The 23,646-nt window shown below is 38.5% G+C and overlaps 1 protein-coding gene and 1 pseudogene across 2 annotated transcripts; one reads left to right on the top strand and one right to left on the bottom strand.

Moving 5' to 3' along the window:
• The first annotated feature begins 3,180 nt into the window (after window positions 1–3,180).
• Window positions 3,181–4,727, top strand: LOC149827363 (putative methyltransferase At1g29790 pseudogene; annotated as a pseudogene). The gene has a single exon (XR_016435158.1). The product of XR_016435158.1 is annotated as a putative methyltransferase At1g29790 pseudogene (transcript).
• A 7,195-nt stretch (window positions 4,728–11,922) lies between these two features.
• LOC149827364 (uncharacterized) lies at window positions 11,923–14,656 on the bottom strand. Its single transcript, XM_090019311.1, has 4 exons — window positions 14,483–14,656; window positions 14,137–14,369; window positions 13,892–13,937; window positions 11,923–12,139 (listed from the first exon to the last, which is right to left on the bottom strand). Exons 1-3 carry the CDS (start codon window positions 14,568–14,570, stop codon window positions 13,911–13,913), a joined length of 348 nt encoding a protein of 115 aa, XP_089875437.1. The 5' UTR covers window positions 14,571–14,656; the 3' UTR covers window positions 11,923–12,139; window positions 13,892–13,910.
• Between the last annotated feature and the right edge of the window lie 8,990 nt (window positions 14,657–23,646).

Below are 23,646 nucleotides of genomic sequence, written 5' to 3' on the forward strand. Positions count from 1 at the left end.
TGAGATTTATGGAAAATATCGAGATAATATCGCAAGAAATTGCCTGAAAGTTTAAGATGGCAATTTCTGGCGAGGTTTTCAAAATATCGTGAGATTTATGAAAAAACATAAATACCATGATTTAAACGCGATATTTATGTTTTAAACGTCTATTTATCATGAAAAATCTGTGTATTTTTATTTTTAAATAATTTTTATTAATATTTTCTTATAAAAAATAATTTTTATAATTTTTAATTTATTTTTTTATTGCCAAGATTTTGCCGAAAAAATGTCAGATTTATGAAAAATTTCCAATTTCTTGCGGGTTTTTGACAAACGAGATTTTGCCGAAACAAACGTTTGTCACTATGCTTGAGAGATTATAAATTCCAAGGACCCCTTTTGAATACCTTAGGTCTCAAGCGTGCCATCCGATCAAAGTATTTTAACTACACATATCTAGCCGGACACCCTGTATGTTGGAGGTGGATTTAATGCATCGTGTGCGTGTTTCCTTAATACTTTGGATCTCAGTGCGCCCTTGCTATCAATAACAGTGCATGGATTAGAGATCCGTGGCATTCAAATGCACTTTGGTTCTTTAGTTAGGATTGGAATTAGAATTATGGATACAATAGAGATGATAGGGTGTTGCATCAGTTCAATTCAACCTCATTGTTTGTTTGCTACAATTACACTTCACATTATGTTTTTTGGACGTAAAAACATGCTTTTTAATTGATGAAGATTTAGTTCATTGTGGGTTGTTGATTTATGAAGATCTTGAAGACTGCAATCACATGATCCAAAGCTCATTTCTATTAAACAGTCCATTTAGATTACATTTGCAAGGTTTGATCAGAAAAAAAGAAAAGAAAGATACATGTTACACCATATTTAACCCTTGGGTTTAAATAGTGTTTAAACCTTCAGTAAAGTTCACCATATTTAAATGAATCAATTATCAAAACATCCTTAAAAAGCAGTGTTATTTTGAAAATGTATAGTTTCCGTTGGAGGTAGATTAGTTTTTTTTTTCCTCTTTCGAAGAGAGATTTTTGAAAGAACAAATGGTTTAGTAATTTTAATTTGTAAAGGTGATCCTTTTGACCTCTATTCATACATTCTAAAAGATGCACCACTTTTAGGTTTAGTTTGATAATTTCATTCAATTTGATGTTGGCTAACCTTAAACTAAAGAATTTAATGTTAGATTAACACAATATCCTATATCTTTTAGTGTATGGTGGCCTATAATTCAAAGGTTTTTCAAATTTATTAATGCCATGCATTAGCAGACTTGTTACCAGAAGGGTGTAAACTATCTACCAATCTTCACCCTTGGCATAGCTAGAAACCAGTAGCAAGTTTTCAGAAATACTAATACACGTTATTTATGCAAAAACGCTTCGTACCAATTGCTGGGTCAAGCTTATGCTCCTTTGTTATCAGAGAAAGCTCATCCCTTTGGCTGTCATGATTTCAGTGTTGGAATGGATCAGGGATGTAAATGGTGGACATGGACAATACCAGATCCGGCTAATTGAACGTTGGCTAAATGGATTTGAATTTAGATTCAGATGAGGGTGGTATAAAGTTCATATAATATCCAGTTTTTTACATGTAACCATATTTGAATATCCATCAAATCTAGATATTTGTTGGATTCGGTTGCAAAAAATCAAAAACATATCGGCATCGGATTATAGTCGGATATCATTTTGGCTTACCAAATCTGACTAAACAGTCTGATTCTGTGGGATTTCGGATAAAATCCCATCTCTTGACATTCCTATTGGAATCTTTGGGCACCCACTAAGGGGTAAATTTTTGTTACTAATGAAGGTACAATATTTTTTATAGGCAAGCTGGGGTTAGGCAGACCCCCACCAGTTATACATCATACCATTGGGGTATGAACTTGCAACGTCCCAACACAAGGTGACGTGCACTAACAGCTCCCCGTTGATAACGAAGGTTCAGAATTATTGAGTAGAAATCATCTCATTTTCATATTTTTCTTTTTCTTTAATCCTACATATATGATGTGCATGTTTCTTTAATCCTACATATATGATGTACATGTATATATATAAAAGTAAAAATTGCCTTCCAGATCAAAGACCTAACCGTGCAGGCTTTGCCTTCGTTGTCCTAAGGAGTCACCATGCTTCTTTAGTCAAAAATTCTTGTACACGTGATTAAAATTTCTTTACTCAATAAACACATGATTAAAAACACTTTTCTTAGAAAAAAAAATGAAAAACTGATATAACAAATTGAATTACATAAAAATCGCCAAATAATGCTCATAGGCATATAGTTAGCTTTCAATTTTGTAAGATAAGAAACTAAAACATGTATACGAGTGTTTCCTTGGAAAGAAAGTCTCTGTTCCAATCCAAGATTCAACCTGATGCAAACTTGAGATCTGAACAAATGGAAACCGTATCAAAGTTTTTTGAAAAGTATCTTTCTAAATATAAATAATTTTGTTCTAGATTTTTAAATCTAACTTTTTGGTTAGCTGTGTTTGGCACAAAAAATATCCTATCATCTAACGTATGATGTCAGAGGATTTATATGGATTCTAGCCATCCAACTGAAACCCTCATCATTAAAGGATTTACGATAGCAGATCACGCGATCTGCCAAATCACTTTTAAAAGCAATAGACGGTGAAGATGTCAAATCATCTTATTAAAGTGATTTGACAGATCACCTGATCTGCTTTCACAAGATGAGAAAGAGAAAGGAACCCGATCGTACGCGATTGCACTTGTCCTACGTGTGAGTGACACTATCATCCCAATAAACAACTGATCAGTAGATTGACTCCATACACTCCTTGCTATTGTGCTTTTGACCTGCTGAGTTAAAAAGATATGCCGAGTCTTCCTCGGCGCTTTAAAAATTCTCAAAACAAACAAATCCCCACAATAAACTGTCTCACCTGCTAATCAAGTTGAAAATGCCTTGTTTACACCTGTAACTGAAGAGTAAGTTACAGAAAAAATCAATGGAAATATTTTTGTTAATACCCAATATGATCTTTACCCAACATACATGCTTAAACTAACATTCTTGGCTTGACCTTTCCATACCATTCATTGTCAGTCTAGTGCTTATTGCTCCTTAGAAAAGGCCCCCCAACCCCACTATCGTCACTCTTTTTTTCTCCACTCACCTCTTCTGCTTTCCCCCCACTCATCCTGTTACAGATCTCAACTAAGAGTGAGAGAGATATCACTGGTCCAGGATCTGAACTATATGAACTGAGATGGGGATGGGGATGGGGATGAACTTGTTGCTGCTGGTGGCGATGGTGGGCACCAACATCTTTTCTCTCTACCACCTCTCCTCCATACGCAACCCTGCGAACCCGCCTCCCTCCCCCGTCGCCGACCACCTCCTCAGAGAGCTCGCCACCATCCGGGCCACCATCACCCACCTTGCCCGCCGCCGATCTTCCGCCACCTCCACCACCGTCAACGCCACCATCCCCCCGGAGCTCATCCGCTTCACCACCGCCCGCCGCCTCCCGCTCGGCCGGTCACCCGCCACTGAGCAGGACGAGTTTCCCTCCCCGATCGGCACGGCCTGCCAGAGCCAGCGAGAGCTCCTCCACCGCTTCATGAGCTACACCCCCTTCAAGCCCTGCCCCGACGACGCCGATCTCGCCGAGCGCCTCATCGTCCACGGCTGCTTCCCTCTTCCCCGCCGCCGCTGCTTCTCCCTCACGTCCCCCAAACCCCCCGCCGCCCTACCCACCACCCCCTTTCCCTCCTCCCTCCCCGCCGCCGCCATCCGGTGGTCGCGCTTCTCCTGCAAATCCTTCGATTGCCTCACCCGATTCAGCCGCCCGGGATTCGATCTCTCCCTCGAGGCCCCGAAATGGGTGGAGCAATCCGGCGCCACTGGCATCACCATCGCCCAATTCTTCAAGTACCTGCAAGGGGCGAATTCCGGTCCCTTCCGGCTGGGCCTCGACATCGGCGGCGGCACCGGGACCTTCGCCGCCCGGATGAAGGAGCGGAACGTCACGGTGGTGTCGACGACGCTCGACCTCGGCGCCCCCTACAACGAGGTGATGGCCATCAGGGGGTTAGTGCCAATGCACCTCACGATGCAGCAGCGCTTCCCGATTTTCGACGGGACGATGGATGTGGTGCACTGTGGCCACGCCGTTAACCGGTGGATCCCGGCGACGACGATGGAATTCCTCTTCTTCGACGTCGATCGGGTGCTCCGGGGCGGCGGCATCCTGTGGGTCGATCACTTCTTCTGCAAGGCCACGGATCTGAACAGGGTGTACGCGCCGCTGATCGGGAAGTTGGGTTACCGGAAGATCAAGTGGGTGACCGGGAACAAGACCGATTTTGGGGGGATGAAGTATGGGGAGCTCTACTTGAGCGCCATTCTGCAGAAGCCCGTCAAAATTGGTTGAGTTCTTACTGTGGTTTTGCTCTCTAATCACGTCCACAGCATCTCTGTTGTATGTATGTCTAGCTTCTCCCATCTTTCTGATTCCTTTGTTACTATTTTTTTGGTGCTTTAGTTGCTTAGTTTTCCTTATTGATATTGGATACTGCAAAGAGAATGCAATTTGGGGTGTGAAAGAGTGAAACGGATTGAATGGTGAAGAGATTTCGGGGGTGGGCATGATGACAAATTCTCTCTTTGTATTTCCTTTTGAATTGATTGTCCTTTATTATTAGATTGTAGTAGCGTGGATGGTAGCAATAGCATAACCAAGCCGAGTGTTCGTCATGGTTATGTTCAAATAAGCAAAACTAGAGGACGAATCTTTGTGTACATTGTTTTTTCTGTATGTTGTTTCTCTGTTGTCCTCATTGTCATGACCTTTTTTTTGGATTTATAACCCTAAGAAACCGCACCAGTCCCGAGGACCTGGTCATCCTGGCTTAGCCTGCCATACCTACGGTCATCGTGCGGGCTGCATAAAACTCAGAGGCTAGGACCCCTCCCCTGGGCTTATGGGTTGGCTTGCTCAGAGGGGTGACGTCCATGGGAATCCCGTCTAGCAGCCAAGGCCCCCACCCGAACTGAGCCAAACCCCCTTGGGGCTTCATTGTATTGACCCTCAAGAGATAGTTGAGCATCATTTAAGCCGCTCGGAGTTAGGGATGAGATATTTGGCGTGCTACTTCGGTGACTCAACACCTATCCGCAGTAATTAGACAGATGATGTTGAGCACCTGGTCCTTAAATGACTACAATTTTTTATTTTTTATTTTCCTTTCCCTCCCTTTTTTTTCTGGTTGGGGTTTGGGATCAACCTACAAGCAGGGGCGTAGCTAGGATTCATGGGGGGGGGGGTGTAGCAAAAAAAAATATATATATTTGTGTGATAGTCGGGGGGTCGGGGGCGCTGCCCCCGAATTTTTTTTTTTGAGATAAAATAAAAATGGCTACAATTATTAATAAAAATCTATTTCATATGGACAAATCAAACTATTTGCTGCAGTCAGGGCAGGGCTAGGACTGGGCTTTTAAAAAAAAAAAATTAACTGTTTGGGGAGGCAGGACTGGGCTACAGCCCAGTCCTGCCCCCCCTAGCTACGCCCCTGCCTACAAGTAACCCTGATCAGATGAGAAAGTATGAGTAAAGCAATTTTTGTAACCCTGAAGTGTAAGAATCAAATGACACACGTGCAAAATTCTAATTCAAGTGGTCTTGAGACAAAAGTTCTATTCTGAAATGGTAATCTTTTCATTTTGCCAAGAATACAATCATTACAAGTAAATGTTCTAAAATTAAAAAAAAAAAAAATGTTGGATTTTGACTATATGAGGATGTCCGAGTCTTTTATACCACAACTCCAACTCATTTTTCTGTATGTTATAACAAAAAGTTTTCTTTGGCATTTTTCAAAAAATTTATGTAATAGAGTCATTTTTTATGGCCTTCCTCAATAAGCTTTCCTGATTGACGATCCTGTACCCAGCAATCATGAGGAAAAAGGAAACATTACAATCATGGTCAGATATTTGAGAAACGAATAATAGATAATAAATCTTACTTCTGGAACAAAAAAAAATTAATTTTATGGATTTTTTTAAAATTTTATATTCTTTATATTTCAAGAGAAGTTTCAAAACTTTTGACACACTTGTTTTATTTTTAACACATTCAGATAAACTTTTATTATTTGGGGTCATATGGAATGAAGCACTAGAGTCAATAAGCCAAGGAAAGTTACTTGGATCGGAAAAAGCTGAAGCATCTGCCACAGTTAAAACTTCTGATGAGGAGAAAGCTCCTTTGATGAGAGGTTGGAGAATCTTCGTTAGTTGGGTCATAGAAACTGATGCATTTTGATCTTTGGGCTCCGATCCAGCAATCATAGCTCTCTTTTCTCTGAGCTCTTTAAGCTTATGACACAGGCTTGTAGTGTCCCGATTCACGACAATGATGGCAAATAACCTTTTTCTTGTCATAATCAACTCCTTGACAGTTAAAATAAGGTGGTCTATATGATTGTACATGATTTCCTGGTCTTGATAAAACAAAATCATCTTCAGCCTTTGGAGTATATTTCTTGATTCTGTTTTCCTTCATAGTTAATTCCTCTGTAGTGTCGACAATAGAGAATTTTTTCTCGATGAAGAAGAGTATATTTTGTTGACTCGAATTTCGGTCTTAAACCGTTTACAGTTTGCTAAAAATGCTCCATATCAAGTTTTTGTCGAAGCTCAATATCTTTTGGAGAATGCCATTTTGGCTCTAGAATAGTCAATCCACCCTAAAGTTCGGATAATTCATTATAGTATTCTCGTATAGTTTTGTCACCTTGGGTCATAGATCTAACACTTTCTTGAAGATTGCACATATGTGCAATATCTTTTAGGGAATACATATTTTTTAGATATTCCCATGTCTTATCGGTATGCTCAAACTTGGCAAGACTAGAACATTTCTTTATGTCAATGTTATTGATTAGCCATGACATAATTTTAGCATGCCCTATTCTCCATTCTTTTCAACTCTTTTCATAGTTGGCTAAGGCTTTGCTTTTTTTTTCTTCGGTTAAGGGAACTTTTTTATCACCTTCTATTTTGGTGAGAACAAGTTTAGGTTCTTAATCGGAACCATCTACTATGCCCCACAACCCGTTTCTCCATATGTGGTGCTTCATTATTGAAGCCCATATTACATAATTTGTGTCGTTTAGCTTCATGGGTATGATGGTGATTTTATCTTGATCATCTATCTTTTACAAAAGGTGATAAAACAAGGAGAAAAATAAATAAATAAAGAGAAAGAGAGAGTAAGAGAAAGCAAATACGATATTTTGATGCAACGAGCATTCCTTTTCTCTCCTTTCTTAAAAAAAAGGCTTTAAAACCCCCAACCAAGGTGATAAAACACATTTGCAAGCTTGGCATAGAGAACGATGCAAGAAATCTTCACTATATAGGATAAACCTTGCTTTGATACCATGAAATGAAACGAGAATCTTTCAAACACAAACTTAGATCCGCACGAGAAGGTGTCTAAAAGGACACTAAAGCATAACCCTTAAAAAGGGTATAATGGAAAACAAAAGAAGAAATAAAATATTCTTTATTGATATTAAAACATATGCTTAAGAAGCATAGGAATAATGATACAAGAAGGGATGCACTCATTTATATACAAGTGGGAGAGGAGAGCTCTCCTTTGTAGCCGTTGGACTAGTCCAACGGTTACATTATTAGTTAAGTTTCAAGTGGAACTTAACTAATAATGTAAGTTTACTTCTATTAGAACTAGACTCTCAAAAAAATAAAAAGAAAATAGCAAAAAATACAAAAAAATAAAATTACATTAATATATATATAAATATGAATATGAATATTATTATTATATATATTTTACATTTTAACAATCCTAAGGTGAAAGTATGGGAGGTTTTATGCTAAGAATGATTCTAGGGGGGGGGGGGGCAGTCTTGCAAAAGCTGGATGCATTTGGTGACGAATATCGTGATATTTACCAAAAACAACAACGTGAAAATGTTTGTGAGAAATTACCTAAAAGTTATAAACGACATTTTTTGGCAATATTTTTAAAATATCATGATTTTTTCATAAAAATACAAATACCTTATTTTAAACATGATATTTATGTTTTTATCATCTATTTATCATGATTTTTTAAATACATTTTATTTTTTTTTCATAAAATTTATTTTCTTTTAAAAATTTTAATTTGTTTATTAATGCTTATATTTTGCCAAAAAACATGAGTTAAAAAAATCTATTTCTTGTAATGTTTTTGGCTGTCGATATTTTGCCATTTTAAACTTTGGCTTTTGTTTTTGAAAAATAATCGTATTGTCCTTGCAAAATTGCATGCTTTTTTAAATGCCTACCAATTTGACAAAAATCCTTGCATGTCTAAAATTTAGATTCTTGACTCTTTTTAGGATAATTTTTCCCTTTTACAATTATAACACAACGTTCACAACTTGTCCCCAAAATGTGCGAACTAAAAACATAAGGGGCACAAGAAACAAGACATTTACAAATATAGTATGACATTCACTCACAAGTCATTGTTGCAAATGTTTCTAAAATGTGTGTTTTCCTTCAACTAAATACTCTTACATCCATGAATTTCCTTCTCATGTGTGTCCTCCTTGTGCCCTTTATGTGAAAAGGAGGATTACATGTTTTGGAAACCTTCTTCAAAATGTGTAAACCTTTTTTAACTAAATACTCTCACATTTGCGAATATCTTGACCTTGGCATGCAAATGTTTTCACACATTTATGAATGTGTACTCGTACTTATGTCCTTTATGTGATTTTAGTATGAAGAGGTTCACAGAAAATGTGTGAATCTCTTTTAACTAAAAACTCTTACATTTATTAATGTTTTGGTATGCAAATGTCCTCACACATTTGTTTACGTCTTTATGCTTGTGCTCTTTATTTAATTTTAGTAAAAAAAGGTTCACACATTTTGAGAATTTTTACAACTATGAGTTGGGAAGGTTGAACTATATTTGTGAATGTCCTCCGGCTTGTGCCCCTTATGCATTTTTGTAATAAAATAAGGTTCACACGTTTTAAGAACATTTAAGGAGAGGTAAAAATGTCTTAAAAAAGTTAAGAATCAAAATTTTGAACAGGGGTGAATTTCAGTAAATTGTGAGGCTTTTTCAAAAATGGGTTATTTTATAAACACAGTACGATTATTTTTCTCTTCGTTTTTCTGGTATGATAAGATCTTGATTGGTATACTTTTAGTAGATACCGTGGGTTCTCCATCAGAGATGGAAATTACTGTGTTAAAACTTGAAATATGCTTGAGTAAAGTGATCATCTTCACTCTTTGGGAAAAAACGGAAGAGAGCAGATTCCAAATGCTAGGTATATGATATCTTTGATAGAATGTAGTAGGCCAAATGAAGGGAAAGAAGGAAAAAGGTTATATTCCAAGAAACCAAATCTTACACCTAAATATTTCAGAGTTTTACCTTTAAGCGACCTGGTTCTATGTGAGGTCTATGTGTGGGTTGTCATAAAAAAAAACTTCTATCAAAGTATTCACCTAGCAAGGAGAAGTTTTTTTTTTTTACCAACGGGGCTCCCAGTAATTGGTAGGAGCTCTCAGTGCACGTGTCCTTGTGGCAAGACGTTGCAGGTTCAAAACCCAATGGTACAGTCGAATAACTGGTGGGGGTCTGCCTAACCCCATCTTGCCTAACTTTTTTTAAAAGAGGCTATTGAGATTAATGAATTCTAAAGCTGGCCTTTTATTTAATGGGATAGGGATCATTCTATGAGCGGCCTCAGCACAAAGGGTGGAAGCAAAAAGCCTTTGCGATTTTTCATAAAGTTGGACTTGGTCGTTTCCCAGTTGCCCAATTAAAGCAATTGCTTTTTTTACCATTAAAAGAGAGTATCATATCGCATGTTGAGGGGCTCGTTTGGATGTCATTTTTGAATGATCCATTTTAATTAACTCAGTTTTTGAAAACCAATTACTGAAATTTACCATTTTTCCGACCAAAGTTTTTTTTGGATAATCCAAATCAAAAACCCTCCCATCACCAAACGCACATTGGCTGGCCTCCGGATGGTTAAACCCTTGAGATCGCCCTCTGCCCAGCATGGACCTTGAGGCAAGTTTGAAACTTGTTACATCCCCGTCAATTTGGTGACATTCACAGGTTAAAGTTTTGTTTGACAATCTAAACGGTTGTTTAGGTGACAAAAAATATATTTGTTTCTTCCAGAGTAAACAATTATGCTTTTTACCACTCAGTGCTCACGATACTGACTTTAATCAGTTCTTTTTAATAAATGTACAAAATAGCTTAAAAGTAAATTTTCAATATTATTTTAATGGCTTTAACACATGTCATGTTTTGATTGACACGTAATATTGGCCGATTCAGAATGATTCACTTGATAATCGGTATCGACCAATTCACCTGAATTCGTTGGCCAAGCGATACAAGTCAATTCCGATACCGACAACATTGGTTAGATTTATGTGATTTGTCCTTGCATGTTCGTATGCCACCACCTTACCCTTGGTCAATATGTTCCCTTCCTTTAGCTCTACCACTCTCCCTTTTTCTTTACAGTATTGCCCACTCCTCTCCACCTCCTCTCATACCCTTTACGCCACCATTCTGTGTCACCTTCCTCAATCATATGTGCGGTTGAACACTGACTAGATGAGTGGATTTGTCAAATTTTCACGGTTCAGAAATCTCAAATCGGTCAAGGAAAAAAATCTTTAAAGAAACAACCTCTTCATGGCCGGCCATCCCAGCCTGGTCAAGCTGATAAAGAGACATTGGGGAATTCCATAGAGCCCTTGACAAGATTGGTGTGAAGCAACCAGTAAAGATGCCATGGATGCGGATGGAGGAGCCAAACAAGATGCCGGAAGGCCTCCCTTTGATGAATAACCGATGTTTAGAAATTTTGGTCTTTTAAAAAAGGTGCATTTAGGATGTGTTTGATTGATTGTCTAAGCTTTTGCTTTGACTGGACAAGGACGTGTTCCTTGTCTCCAGTATTTGATTGGCTATGCGGACAGCTTAGACACATGAAAGATGGGTCGGATAATTTTATTTTGGATCATACAACCCAATCCACCCCCAGATTTAGAGTGTTTGAACATGTTTGGAATGAATTTTAACCTCAGATATGGATCTGGAATTGGATCCAAATATTTTAAGTATCAAATTTATGTGATTTAAAGGAAAAAATAAATATATATATATTTTTTGAATTGCTTCAATGGATATCATATTGGATCCAATTATGATATTATGTAAAAAAATTAGAGATTTTTGTCTCAAATATAAATATTGGATTGGATACAAATACCAAAAATGTTTAGATTTTGAATAATTTGAGAAAAAATATGAATTAGTATTTTTGATATATAAATACAAAAAACCATAAAACCCTAAACTGCAAGAAAAAACAAATTATAAAAATCAACGAAACCATAAAATTAAAGAAAAAAAAGAATCATGCAAAAAAACCAACTAAAACCTAAAATCAGTCATATTCCCTTCACAACAATCAAACACTAATTGTAACCCTAATTCCAACCCAATCAAACCCTAAACTGCAAGAAAAAACACAAATCATTAAAAAGCCCTATTTTAACCCTAAAACTGTTTTAAATCCGGCCTATTGAAAACATGATATGTATTTTTTTTACTTCACATTATATGCAGCGACCTGACTGACAACCATCCATCTTGACATTTTACCATCTTGAAAAATGTTGAGATGGTCAGCAGTAGTGGAGCTGCATAGCATGCAGCGCCACTGCATAAAAAATGACCTCTTTTCAAAATGAATATTAACCAGTAAGGGTGAGGGGGCCAAGAGTCGCATCTTGACATACAGTTTAGTCACATGTCGACTAAACCGCAGACTTGCACAGCAAATCCAAATAGGGAAAGAAGGGGTAAAAGCCCATGTCACAAATTAAAGTCTTTTCTAACAATACATTCATGAAATGCAGAAGTCCAAACAAGCACAAATAAATAAATATCTCAAATATATTTAAGAGCCTACAATATCAAACGTCTTTTCTAGCAAAATTCGCCCTCAAGTAACCTCCCTAAAAGCGACATGTTGAAGTACCCACCATGACTTCCATGACAGATGACCTGTTGCACAAAGTGGAAAATCAGAACAGTCGTTTAACGGCACTAACTATGAAAAAAAACTTGAGAAGATTGAAAGAATCAAACAGCAAAGATATAAATTTTGATTGTTAATATTCACAGTCGAATTAAAAACGAAATACAAAGGATCATAACAATTAATGTGACGTCCTCATTAATTTGGACTAAAATGGCAGGATGGCAAAGGAGAAAATTAATGCCATGCTTGAAATTAAACTCTGCAGATTAAGCTCTAAAGAAATCATACACACTTAAAATTATGCCAATAACATTGCTAACCCACCACGCAAGAATTCTATCTGCAACCAGCTTGAGCCAAATTAAGATCAGACTTGAAACTTTCAGAATTTTCGTAATATTAACTTTCTAAGACAAAAATAATAAAGGCATTTCCAAAAACCCAAGTATTCAGAAAGTTTTTGCACAATTTACGCTAAAGACACATTTTCACATTAATTCCTAGAAGCCCTTTGAGTTTACTTTTTATTAAAGGACAAGTTTATATCAGAAACAATCCCAAATAGATTTGGTTATGAAATCATAGGTTCATAGTTTTATGTGATTCTCAACCAAAAATTTGCCTGACTCTTAATTTCTCATCGATTATATTTCCGCTCCAATGCAGTGTTTATTGTTTGAAGATCCAACTTCCAAGATGTCTTCCTCTTTGTTCAGTGTACGAGTGTAGTCGTATCCTTGGTTCCTATCGCTTTAAGGTAACTATCTATTAGCAAGTCATTTATGGTAATGCATGCATGTCAAATCAAAATTAAGGGAGCCTGATACCATATTTTCACAAAATTCAATGATCATGTAAATAATCCACAACAACCCACACAATGAAAACATAAAGAAGGAAAGAATCTTCAGCTTAGGCAGGGCATGCTTAACTTGTATATCCTCCAAAGTACTATGTTGTCATGTGCACCCTAAGATTATCCTGATCAACCATTCATATCCAGCAAATTATGCGCTCTCTCTAACATGGTTATACATGCCTAGTTGTGATCCACATGAACATAATCTTAGCATTAAACTACTCTCTCTCTGTGATCCACATGGACATAATCTTAACATTAAACTACAAATATCTAAATCCCACATCATATAAATGTATATAGAAACTTCAGCATGCCTTGCAGGATCATGACCCTTCATGACAAATGACACCAAAATAAATGTTTAAATTAATTCTTATCATGGATCCAACTGAACATCATCAGAGAATTGAATCTGAATTATGAAATAATTCTCAAAGGCCATGCTACACGACAAGCAATTAGAGTTTTCAGTTTTCACATTTTGATGCATTAAAGTTTAGCAGAGAATTTACTTATGGTTTTAATTCATGCATAAAGTCACCCCAGCAAGGCATTTGCTTTAGAATTTAGGAAAACGGCAAATTATTTCCAAGAAATGGGCCTAAATACTGAATCATTACAAGGTCATTTCATTGCAAAGTTAATAGTCAGCATTCAGGGAGTGAAAAAAACCAGAGACACTTGAGAATCAGATAAGGAACTCCAAGATCCGCCAGTGAGACCATAAACACTAGATGGCAACTCAGGTCTACTTATATTTCCCACAAAAAGAGTGGGTGGGGGTGGGGGGGGGGGGGGGGGGGGGGGGGAAGAGTTCTGTGGCACTGTATCTATTTATTAACACAAAAAATCGACGATACATAAGAGCATAACGGGAAAAAAGAAGTGGAAAAAGGAGAATTCATCTACATACCGAAACGTTAAGGAACCTCTCAATCGAATAAACTGAAGCCCATGTCCTGAACCAAGAGATCACATACAAAAAAAACAGATATATCAGGTTAACAAACTAAATGAATGAAGAACCAACCGATATGCCAAATTGAAAACGCCATTCTGTTCTGTATCCCGTAACAAAGAAGAAAAAAAACAAAATGCAAAATTTTTGAACAAATAGAAATGGTGTCGGTCGTGCTCAAGAGTTCCGAAAATCCATACATCATCGGACTCCTCCTTCTCCTCGACCTTCTCCTCCTTCTTAGGCTCGGCAGCCGCTGCCGCTGCCGGGGCAACAGCACCGCCAGCGCCAGGGGCAACCGCGATAACGGCGCCGCCGCCCGACGGCACAGAGGCGAACTTCTCGCGACCGGATGCGATGAGCTCGGTGATGTCCTTGCCCTTGACCTCGCTCAGGAGGAACTCTATTCTCTCGTCCTCTGCTTCCGCCCCAACTGCAAAACTCCCCCGAAATCAACAGAAAAAGAATGAAGGCATAAAAAATTATCAAAATCAAAACCAGAAGCCTTTCAAAAAGGGGGGAAATTAGGATGGGGTGTGACGTTACCTGAGCCAAGGATGTTCCTGATGTCTTCGGCCGAAGGATGAGGGTTTCCTCCGAGAACCGCCAGCAAGAAAGCCGCGACCACCTTCATTTTCTGTAGATCGAGGGGATCGAGGAGAACACTGAGCGGGAGCTCTTCCCCTTGTTGTCCTGCGCGCTTGCTTTTGCTTGGGGTCGTTTGATGTTAGGTTTAGGGTTTGGGATTTTTTATATGGGGCTCTAGGGTTTCTAAGGAGGCAGTGCTATCGGGCTGTGTGTCGGATCTCCGGTCCGTCTGAGATCCGACCCATTATCTGAGCTAAGGTTGTCAACTTGCCGGGTCAGAGTTGACCCGGATCCACCGATATAACTAATAATCGGGTTCGGGTTTTGTCGATCACAAAATCAGAATCCAAAATCAGAACCCGCATAATTTTAGAAACCTAACAAAAAAGCCGGGTTTAGTCTGGTACCTGCCAAAAATCATTACTCAAATCCAGCTGGCATATTGCTCGAGTAGGGATGGCAGTGGATCGGTGGAAAGCGGGGCCCCGCCCCGCCTCGCCCCCTTTTGGACTGGGGATGAAGGGTATGAAACGGGGATGGAGGCAGGGACAAAGGTTAAAATCCATCCCCGTCCGGGAGTGGAGGCGGGGATGGACGCGCCCTTTTCCCCGCCCTGCCCCGTCCCCGCCCCCAACCACTTTTCCCCGCAATATCCCCGCCCCGCCCCGCCTCATCCCCGTTTGAACCGGGGATGGAGGACATGAAACGGAGATGAAGGCGGGGGTGGAGGATAAAATCCATCCCCGCCGGGGATGGAGGCGGGGGTGGAGACCTTGTCCCCCGCCCCGCCCCACTGCCATCCCTATGCTCGAGTCGAGCTCAGGTTAATCTGGACATTATTAGGGTCAGCATTTTCCATGCTCATACCAAAGAATTTGGGTTTGAGTTGGGCTGAGTACTTAATGCAAACAGAAACCGTTGACAGCCTTAGGTGGAGCCTACCCAGAAGTGTTCAAGCTTGGGTCATTCTCACGAGAGCCGAGCTGAATTTGAGCTCATATTGAACCCTAGCTAAACAAGCTGAGCCCGAGCTGCCTTGTTTGGAATAATTTTGTAGCTGGAAGCAATAAGACTTTATCTATATAAGCCTATTGCTCGTGTATCAAATAATAAAATCATTTGTTTGATAATATGTGATGACGTAAAACATATTTAAAATACTGGTAATGATAGGGTGCTCCCAGACTACTTGCACCAACCTAATAGAAGCTTTAGATTGTCTAATTTCTTAAACTTTTTTAGTCGATCAGACCCTGTAAATATGATCTCTAAGCATTATTTAGTAGAAAATGTTAGAGTAATTCGGGAGCTGGGACCCGGATCGTTATCACAACCTAGATCACTATCAACGCTGCCTGTGTGTCGATCCTGATCATACAAAAATTGATACACAAAACTGAAGATCAATCTCATTTAGAGACTGCCAATAAAGATAGATACATGCACAAGGAGGACTCTGCTGAAGATAAACATGATAATAAACAAAATAACCTTATCAAGGAAACTTATAATTTTGATTGTAATTTGAGATCATTGAGATCTCTAGAAAAGCCATGTATTCTGTGATTATAAACAAGATAAACTCACACACCAGGAATTGTCGAGGTGTGTGAGATCTCAGTCGTGGACATAGGTGTTTATACCGAACCACGTTAAATAGTGTTCAGTAGTGTGATTGTTGCATCTTATCCTTTCTTGAGTTTCTTTCATGGTATCAGATCCCAAGACAACATTAGTTGTTAACTGAGTTCATGGCTTTTCTCTCTTCTCACGGTATTCAACAAATCTGTGTCCTTGTTGTTCAGTGTGTTCGTTGAGTGCAGAAACCAGCATCTGTTCCAGCAGTCGTCCTCTTGATTCAATAATCTTGTTCTCAATTGAGGTCTTCACAAGTGGTGCCAGCAATCGTGTGTCATCAACTCAAAAAAAATATGGCTGCTCCTTCATCGATGCCTCGGATAGGTACTCTTTCTCTACTCATGCTCATGTTGCATGCACCGGCAAGTCTCCAACACTTTTTAAATATCAAATTAACAATAGATAATTTTCTGCTTTGGGAGTCTTAGTTCATTCCCTTCTTGCTGTCATATGACATGGATTTATCAATTGATCTAAGCCATGCCCAAACAACTTTATTTTGTCCAATGATGGCAAAACTCAACTGGTTAACCCTGAATATTCAACGTGGTTAAGGCATGATCAACTCCTACTGAGTTGGATAATTTTCTCTTTATCTGAGTCAATTCATGCTGAGATTGTTGGGCTTGAATCTTATGAGGTTTGGAAAACTCTCAAGAATACCTATGCCACACAGTCCAGATCAAAGGTTCTTTAGTTAAAGGATGAGTTGCATAGTTTAAAGAAAGAGACCAAACCATTGATGAATATTTTCAAAGAACTCAAATGATAGTTCATCAATTGGACATGTTTTTTCGCCCCGGAAATGAGGAGGATATGGTGTTACACTTGTTGAGAGGTCTTCCTCACGAATATGAAGCCTTCAAAACTTCTATTTCAACAAGAAGTGAGCTTATCACTTTGGAAGAGTTGCACAATTTTCTTATGGTTGAAGAAGCATAATGAGTTGACTAGGGTCATGAAGAGCAGTTTCCCAATCCAACTATTAATTTTGCTCAACAACAAAATAATTAGAGTCAATCCAAACCTTACTAAGCAAATAGAAAATGTGGTAATCATAACTACAGAGGTAGAGGACGGTTTAGAGGAAGAAACTCAAGATGAGGTGACAACAATAACGAATCAGGACAGATTAACTGCCAATATTGTGAGAAACCAAGTCTTACGACAAAACGTTGCTTTCAAATTACTCACAACTACCGAAAGAATTCAAGTGAACCTCATGAAGCTTCCCCACAAGCATATCAAGCTGCCACTAATACTCTAGAAGAAGAGAATTGGTATCCTGACTCAAGCGCATCCCAGCATATAGTGCATCACCTCACAATTCTCTTTCTCTACACATATCATATGAAGGCAAAGATTCAATGAAAATAGGTGATGGAATAGGTTTGAAAATCCATAATGTTGGATCCTCTCAATTTTCTATTAATGGCTCGAAGTTCACTCTTAAAAATATTATTCATGCTTCTCATATTTCTCAGAATTTGCTTTTAGTCAATAAATTTGCCCAAGATAATAATGTTATTTTTTAAGTTCACCTGAAATCATCGAGGATGAAGCCAAAGGGAATCTATCAACTCAGCATTCCCAAGGCAGAAAAAGAAGAACAAATAAAAGCAATGGTAGAAGAGTGAACAACTATGGACCAATGGCATCAGCGTCTTGGGCATCCATCTATGTGAATAGTTTAGAGATTGGTACATAAATATGGCTATCCGTACAGTCATAAAATAAGTGAGATATGTGATGCATGTCAGAAAGGAAAGAGTCATGCTCTTCCATTTAATAATCCTTCTCACAAAGTCTTTAAACCTTTTGAAGTTATTTATTCTAATGTGTGGGGGTCTGCTCCCACAATTAGTTTGGAAAAATATCATTTTTATGTACATTTTGTTGATGTTTTCTCAATTTTTACATGGATATATATGATTTCTCATAAATCAGATGTCGTTCATGTTTTTCGTACTTTTAAGGCGCAAGTTGAAAATTTATTTGAAAGAAAAATAAAAGTCTTAAAATCCAATGGAGAGGGTGAGTATAAGGCTCTTGAATCATTTTTACAAGAATGTGGAATCTCTCATAGAGTCCAATGTCTACATACTCATGAGTAGGGGTGGCAATCGGGTTGGGTCGGGTTGGCGGGTCACAATACCTCAACACGAACACGACTCATTTATTAAACGGGTCGGATGTGGCAAACACGAACACAACCCATTTATTAAACGGGTAACCCGACACGACACGGTTAGCCCATTTAATAAACGGGTCAGGTCGACACGACACGATTGCACGACACGGTGACCCATTTATTAAACGGATCGACTCGATAACATAGACATTTTTGTTTACGATTTGGTTTGGTTCGGACTATTGGTCAAACAGGAGTTAGGGTTAGATAAGTTAATATATATAATTATATATAAACCGGTTGCGGGTTGACGGGTTCGTGTAAACGGGTTGACCCACCTGCCTAACCCATTTATTAAATGGGTCAAATGGGTTGGCGGGTTGGCATACCCCTAACACGAACATGAACACGAACCGTTTAATAAACGGGTTAGGCGGGTCGACCCGTTTATGACACAAACCCGTTTAATCCAAACCCTAACCCGGCTAAGAAGCGGGTCGGGTCAGATTTTGCCACCCCTACTCATGAGCATAATGGTGTAGCTGAATACAGATTTGAGTTTGATGAGACAGGCAGAAGTTACCACAAAAATACTAGACATTTGCTTTTAGCACAACTTAATACATGATAAACCGCCTACCTTCCACAGTGACTCAGAATCGAAGTTCATTTGAAATTCTATTCAAGAGACCACCAAGTTTCTAAAAGTCTTTAGTTGTTTGTGTTACCCTTACTTGAGACCTTGTCGCTCACATAAATTAGACTATAAAACAGAAAAACATGTTTTTCTGAGCTATACTCATTCTCGCCAAGGATATCAATGCCTCAATACCATCATTGGAAAAATTCCAATCTTAAGGAATGTTGTTTTTTATGAAGATCATTTTTCTTTTCACCATTCCAACACTTCATCCATAAACAAACATTTGTGCCTAACCTTATCTCTATTTTACCTAGTCTATCCAGTAGTCACTTATCACCAACCATACCTGCTACATAGTTTGGACCACATCCTACTCCTTTAGTATCCTCTCAACCAGCCACTATTCATGTTGATTCGACCTCACCTACTGCTTCTAGCCCTAGATCTCCCTCCAACCATACTGCATCTGAGTCCCCATCGGACGTTGTCCCAATGGATGACCATGTTCCTGATTCTGTGCCTCCTCCTTTTGGGGTTGAACCGTTGCGCACCCACCCTATGATCATACAACAGGATGGCACTCGAGTCCCTAAACTACCTTTCCACTACTCATCCTCTCCCTATTGCTCTACTGACTCAATATCTTCAAGATGAAGAACTGAAAACATTTTGCCAAGCCAACAAATGTCCTCAATGGCGGGATGCTATGGCCAAGGACTTTGTAGCATTGCATCATAATACTACATGGATTCTTGTTCTACCAAGTTCTTTACAGCATGTCATTGGTTGTAAATGGGTATTCAAATTTAAACGCCAAGCATATGGCACTTTCGAATGTTACAAAGCTCATCTTGTAGCAAAAATGTATCATCAGGAAAAATGCATTGACTACTTTGAAACCTTTAGCCCAGTGGTTAAACCAACCATCATTTGTATTGTCCTTACTTTAGCCGTAAGTTTTTACTGCAGTTGGATGTTCAAAATGCATTTTTATATAGTGTTCTTAGTGAGGTTGTTTATATGGATCAACCGCCAAGATTTTAGGATCCTAGTTTCCACATCAAGTGTGTCGCCTTCAAAAGGCTTTATATAGTTTAAAACAAACTCCTCAAGCTTGGTACCAAAGACTCAGCATTACCCTTTTTAGTCTGAGCTTTAGCAATTCTCATAGTGATACATCCTTGTTTATCTTAAAAACTAAGTCCTTGATTGTGTTTCTGTTGGTTTATGTTGATGATATTTTGGTCACTGGTAATTCTCCTAAGTTTATTCACTCTCTTATCTCTCAACTAAGCAATAACTTTGCAGTAAAGGATCTTAGTGATCTCCATTTTTTCTTGGGCATTGAAGTTGTTCCTACCAAACAAGGCTTTAGAGAAAATATATTGTCAATCTTCTTACTCAGGTTGACATGGCCGGTGCAAAACCCTATAGCACTCCACTCTCCTCATCTATCATGTTATCTGCAATAAATGGTGTTCTCTTTCATGATCCAACCCTCTACCGGAGTACAATTGGCGTCCTTCAATACCTGACTCTTTTACGACCAAACATCTCTTATGCTAACAACAAAGTGTGTCAGTTCATGGCGAGGCCCACAGTTGATCATTGGGCGACAGTGAAGCTTATTCTCCACTATGTTAAGAGTACAATTACATATGGCTTAATTATTCGATCTTCCTGTGATCTATCCTTACATGCCTCTTCTGATGCTGACGGGGCTGGATGCCTTGATGATCGCAAATCTACAAGTGGCTATGTCATTTATCTTGGTCACAATCTCCTTTCTTAGAGATCTAAAAAGCAACCGAATATTGCCCACTATTGTTGCCAACACTGCCGCTAAGATAATGTGGATTCAGTTTCTTTTACAAGAGCTTGGTTTCTAGCCTACCTTCCTCCCTAGGATATGGTGTGACAATGTCAGTGCCACCTACATGCCGCTCATTCGGTCTTTCATCAGCGAAGCAAGCATGTCAAGATTGGTGTTCACTTTGTTCGGGATCATGTTCAGAATCATCAATTAGTTGTTCGACATATCCCCTCTCCCCATTAGATTGTTGATATTCTTATGAAGCCTCTCCCTCAACTTCAGTTTGACACCCTTCGTTCCAAACTCAACGTGCAGTCTGCCTCGCTGAGTTTGAGGAGGGATGTTAGAGTAATCTAGGAGCTGGGACCCAGATCATTATCACAACCTAGATCACTATCAAAGCTACCTGATTGTGTCAATCTTGATCATACAAAGATTGATACATATAAGGTCGGTTATAACAAAAGTGAAGATCGATCTCGTTTGGAGTTTGTCAAAGATAGATAGATACATGCACAAGGAGGACTCTTCTAAAGATAAGCATGATAATAAAGAAAATAACCTTACCAAGGAAACTTTCAATTTTGGTTGTAATTTGAAATCATCTAGATCTCTAGAAAAGCCATGTATTCTATGATTATAAATAAGATAAACTCGCACACTAGGAATTGTCGAGGTGTGTGTGAGATCTCAGACATGGACGTAAGTGTTTACGCCAAACCACGTTAAATAGTGTTTGTTGCATCTCATCCTTTCTTGAGTTTCTTTCATAAAACAAGTTTTGGATCATGTGATTATAGCATATATGTATGTTTTTTAAAACCTTTAAAAATCACTGGCTCATAATGCATCAAAATTTTATGATTTAAAAAATCTTACTTTTATGTCAAACGAACATGATCCAAAGCACAATTCCTATCAAATAAACTATATTGAGTACATCCATAAAGCTTAATTGAGACCTACAACCATGATTTCTAGTATGTGGGGTAGTTTCTCGGAGCATTACTCTTTAAATATACAGGCAAGCAGAGTCAAACACCTATCCTTCATGTTCAGCTTGCAAAACCCACTTTAGGGGTTGGAAATGAGCTCCTTGTCAGTCAAAGATGAATGGTGCGGCTTGTTTCTAAGCTCTAGATTTTGCACAATCAAATTTGGATGTAATAACTTAAAAGAGAACTCGGGTCCAATTAGCTTAAATAGCTAATGAAATCCTACATTTTTCAATTTCAATTTTTTTTTTTGAAAGGCAAGCTGGGGTTAGGCTGACCCCTACCAGTTATACAACTATACCATTGGGTTTTGAACCTGCAACGTCCCAACACAAGGTGACGTGCACTAGCTACTCCTACTAGACAAGCGCCGTTGGTTTTCATTATGAGACGAGATGAGCTCTAGTCAATCACAAGCTCCAGCTAGCCCGTTTACAAAAAAATATATACATATTTTTCCAAAGCTGAAAGTGATAGGATTTGAACTCAACCTATTAAAGCTGAGCTCCCACTGACCTATTTACAAAATAACTACATTGTTTTAAAGCTAAAAGCGACACTGTTTAAACTCTAGACATATTGCTGGCTAGCCAAATATTTCAACCATTTATTATCTATGTAGTCAAAAACCCCGACTAGTCCGCCTAGTAAAATGCTTAGGTTTTGCAATTCCTATGTGGGTACCCTTAAAAGATACCAATTTTGCCGACTAGGCACCAACTAAGGCGCCTAGTCGGCGACTAAGCAGACTCCGCCTAAGCACGAGGGCAGTTTAACCATTTATTATTCTAATATATATATATATATATATATATATATATATATATATATATATATATATATATATATATATATATATAATAACTTAGCATGGTTTCACAGAACAAATCACACAAATACACACAAGTATATATGTGTGTGTGTGTGTGCTACTTTGCTTTTGGGATTTTTTCTGTGAAACATTGAAAGCATGTACAAATCATTTGAATTGATTATGTTTTTTATATGTGTGTTTGTTTCTGGTGATGAAAGGTTGAAAGCATATTTTGTTGATTATACTGAATATGTTATGAATAATTGAAATATATATATATATATATATGGTTATGTATATTAATATATTTTGTCAAAGTATGTGTAATTTTGTACTTGTATAATAAAAATATCTTATTAGTAAAAGAATTAAATATATTTTTATGTATATTTTGTAACTTTTTATATTTTAATTGGGGTACCGACTAGTCCCGCCTAGTCCTCCACTAGTCTTTTTAGGAGTCTACTGACTAGGCGCCACCTAGCACTTTTGACTACATAGTTTATTATGCATGAACACTTCAGGATGTAAATATATCAAAAATGTATTTGTCATTATTTAATGTGCCTATACTAGCCCAGGCACCCCCAACACCTGCTATTTATGCTCGTCATACCGAGCCTATTTTATGAGGTCAAATAAGTTCTTAGCCGAACACGAGCCTAGCCATGAACTTTTTTATCTTGTTTCCCAGCCCTCGTACCATCTTAGCTACGCCTTTAGGAGTCAGCCATAAACTGTCTTAAGTGGGACGTACCCATTGGCAAAGAAAACCCCATGGGCCATGACTAACCAACAGGGGCTCCGCTTGTTTGGTAGGAGCTGTTAGTGGACGTCATCATGTGCTGGGACATTGCAAGTTCAAAACCCAATGATATGTTGTGTGACTGGTGGGGGTCAGACTAACCCCAGCTTGCCTATCAAAAAGAAAAAAGAAAACCCCATGACTACTTTAGCATCTAAAGGGCTTACTGCCTGGTTCGGACACTCGTAGGACTAGGATACTCAAAGACTTTGCAGAGCAATGCAATTTTTTTCCAGATTAGCATGGTGTGTTACAAATTAGGTTGTTCACAATACAATTTAAA

The sequence above is a fragment of the Nuphar pumila genome, chromosome 10 (assembly GCF_984573655.1).
Source record: "Nuphar pumila chromosome 10, dmNupPumi1.hap1.1, whole genome shotgun sequence".
Classification (NCBI taxonomy): domain Eukaryota; kingdom Viridiplantae; phylum Streptophyta; class Magnoliopsida; order Nymphaeales; family Nymphaeaceae; genus Nuphar; species Nuphar pumila.

What these genes read in the sequence shown, in the direction of transcription:
- LOC149827364 (XM_090019311.1), bottom strand. Translation starts at nt 14,570, where the DNA reads ATGAAGGTGGTCGCGGCTTTCTTGCTGGCGGTTCTCGGAGGAAACCCT. An exon ending in CAGGAACATCCTTGGCTCAG is followed by an intron (nt 14,370 to 14,482) that starts GTAACGTCACAC and finishes GGAGTTTTGCAG; the next exon opens with TTGGGGCGGAAGCAGAGGAC. An exon ending in AGAAGGAGGAGTCCGATGAT is followed by an intron (nt 13,938 to 14,136) that starts GTATGGATTTTC and finishes CTCTTGGTTCAG; the next exon opens with GACATGGGCTTCAGTTTATT.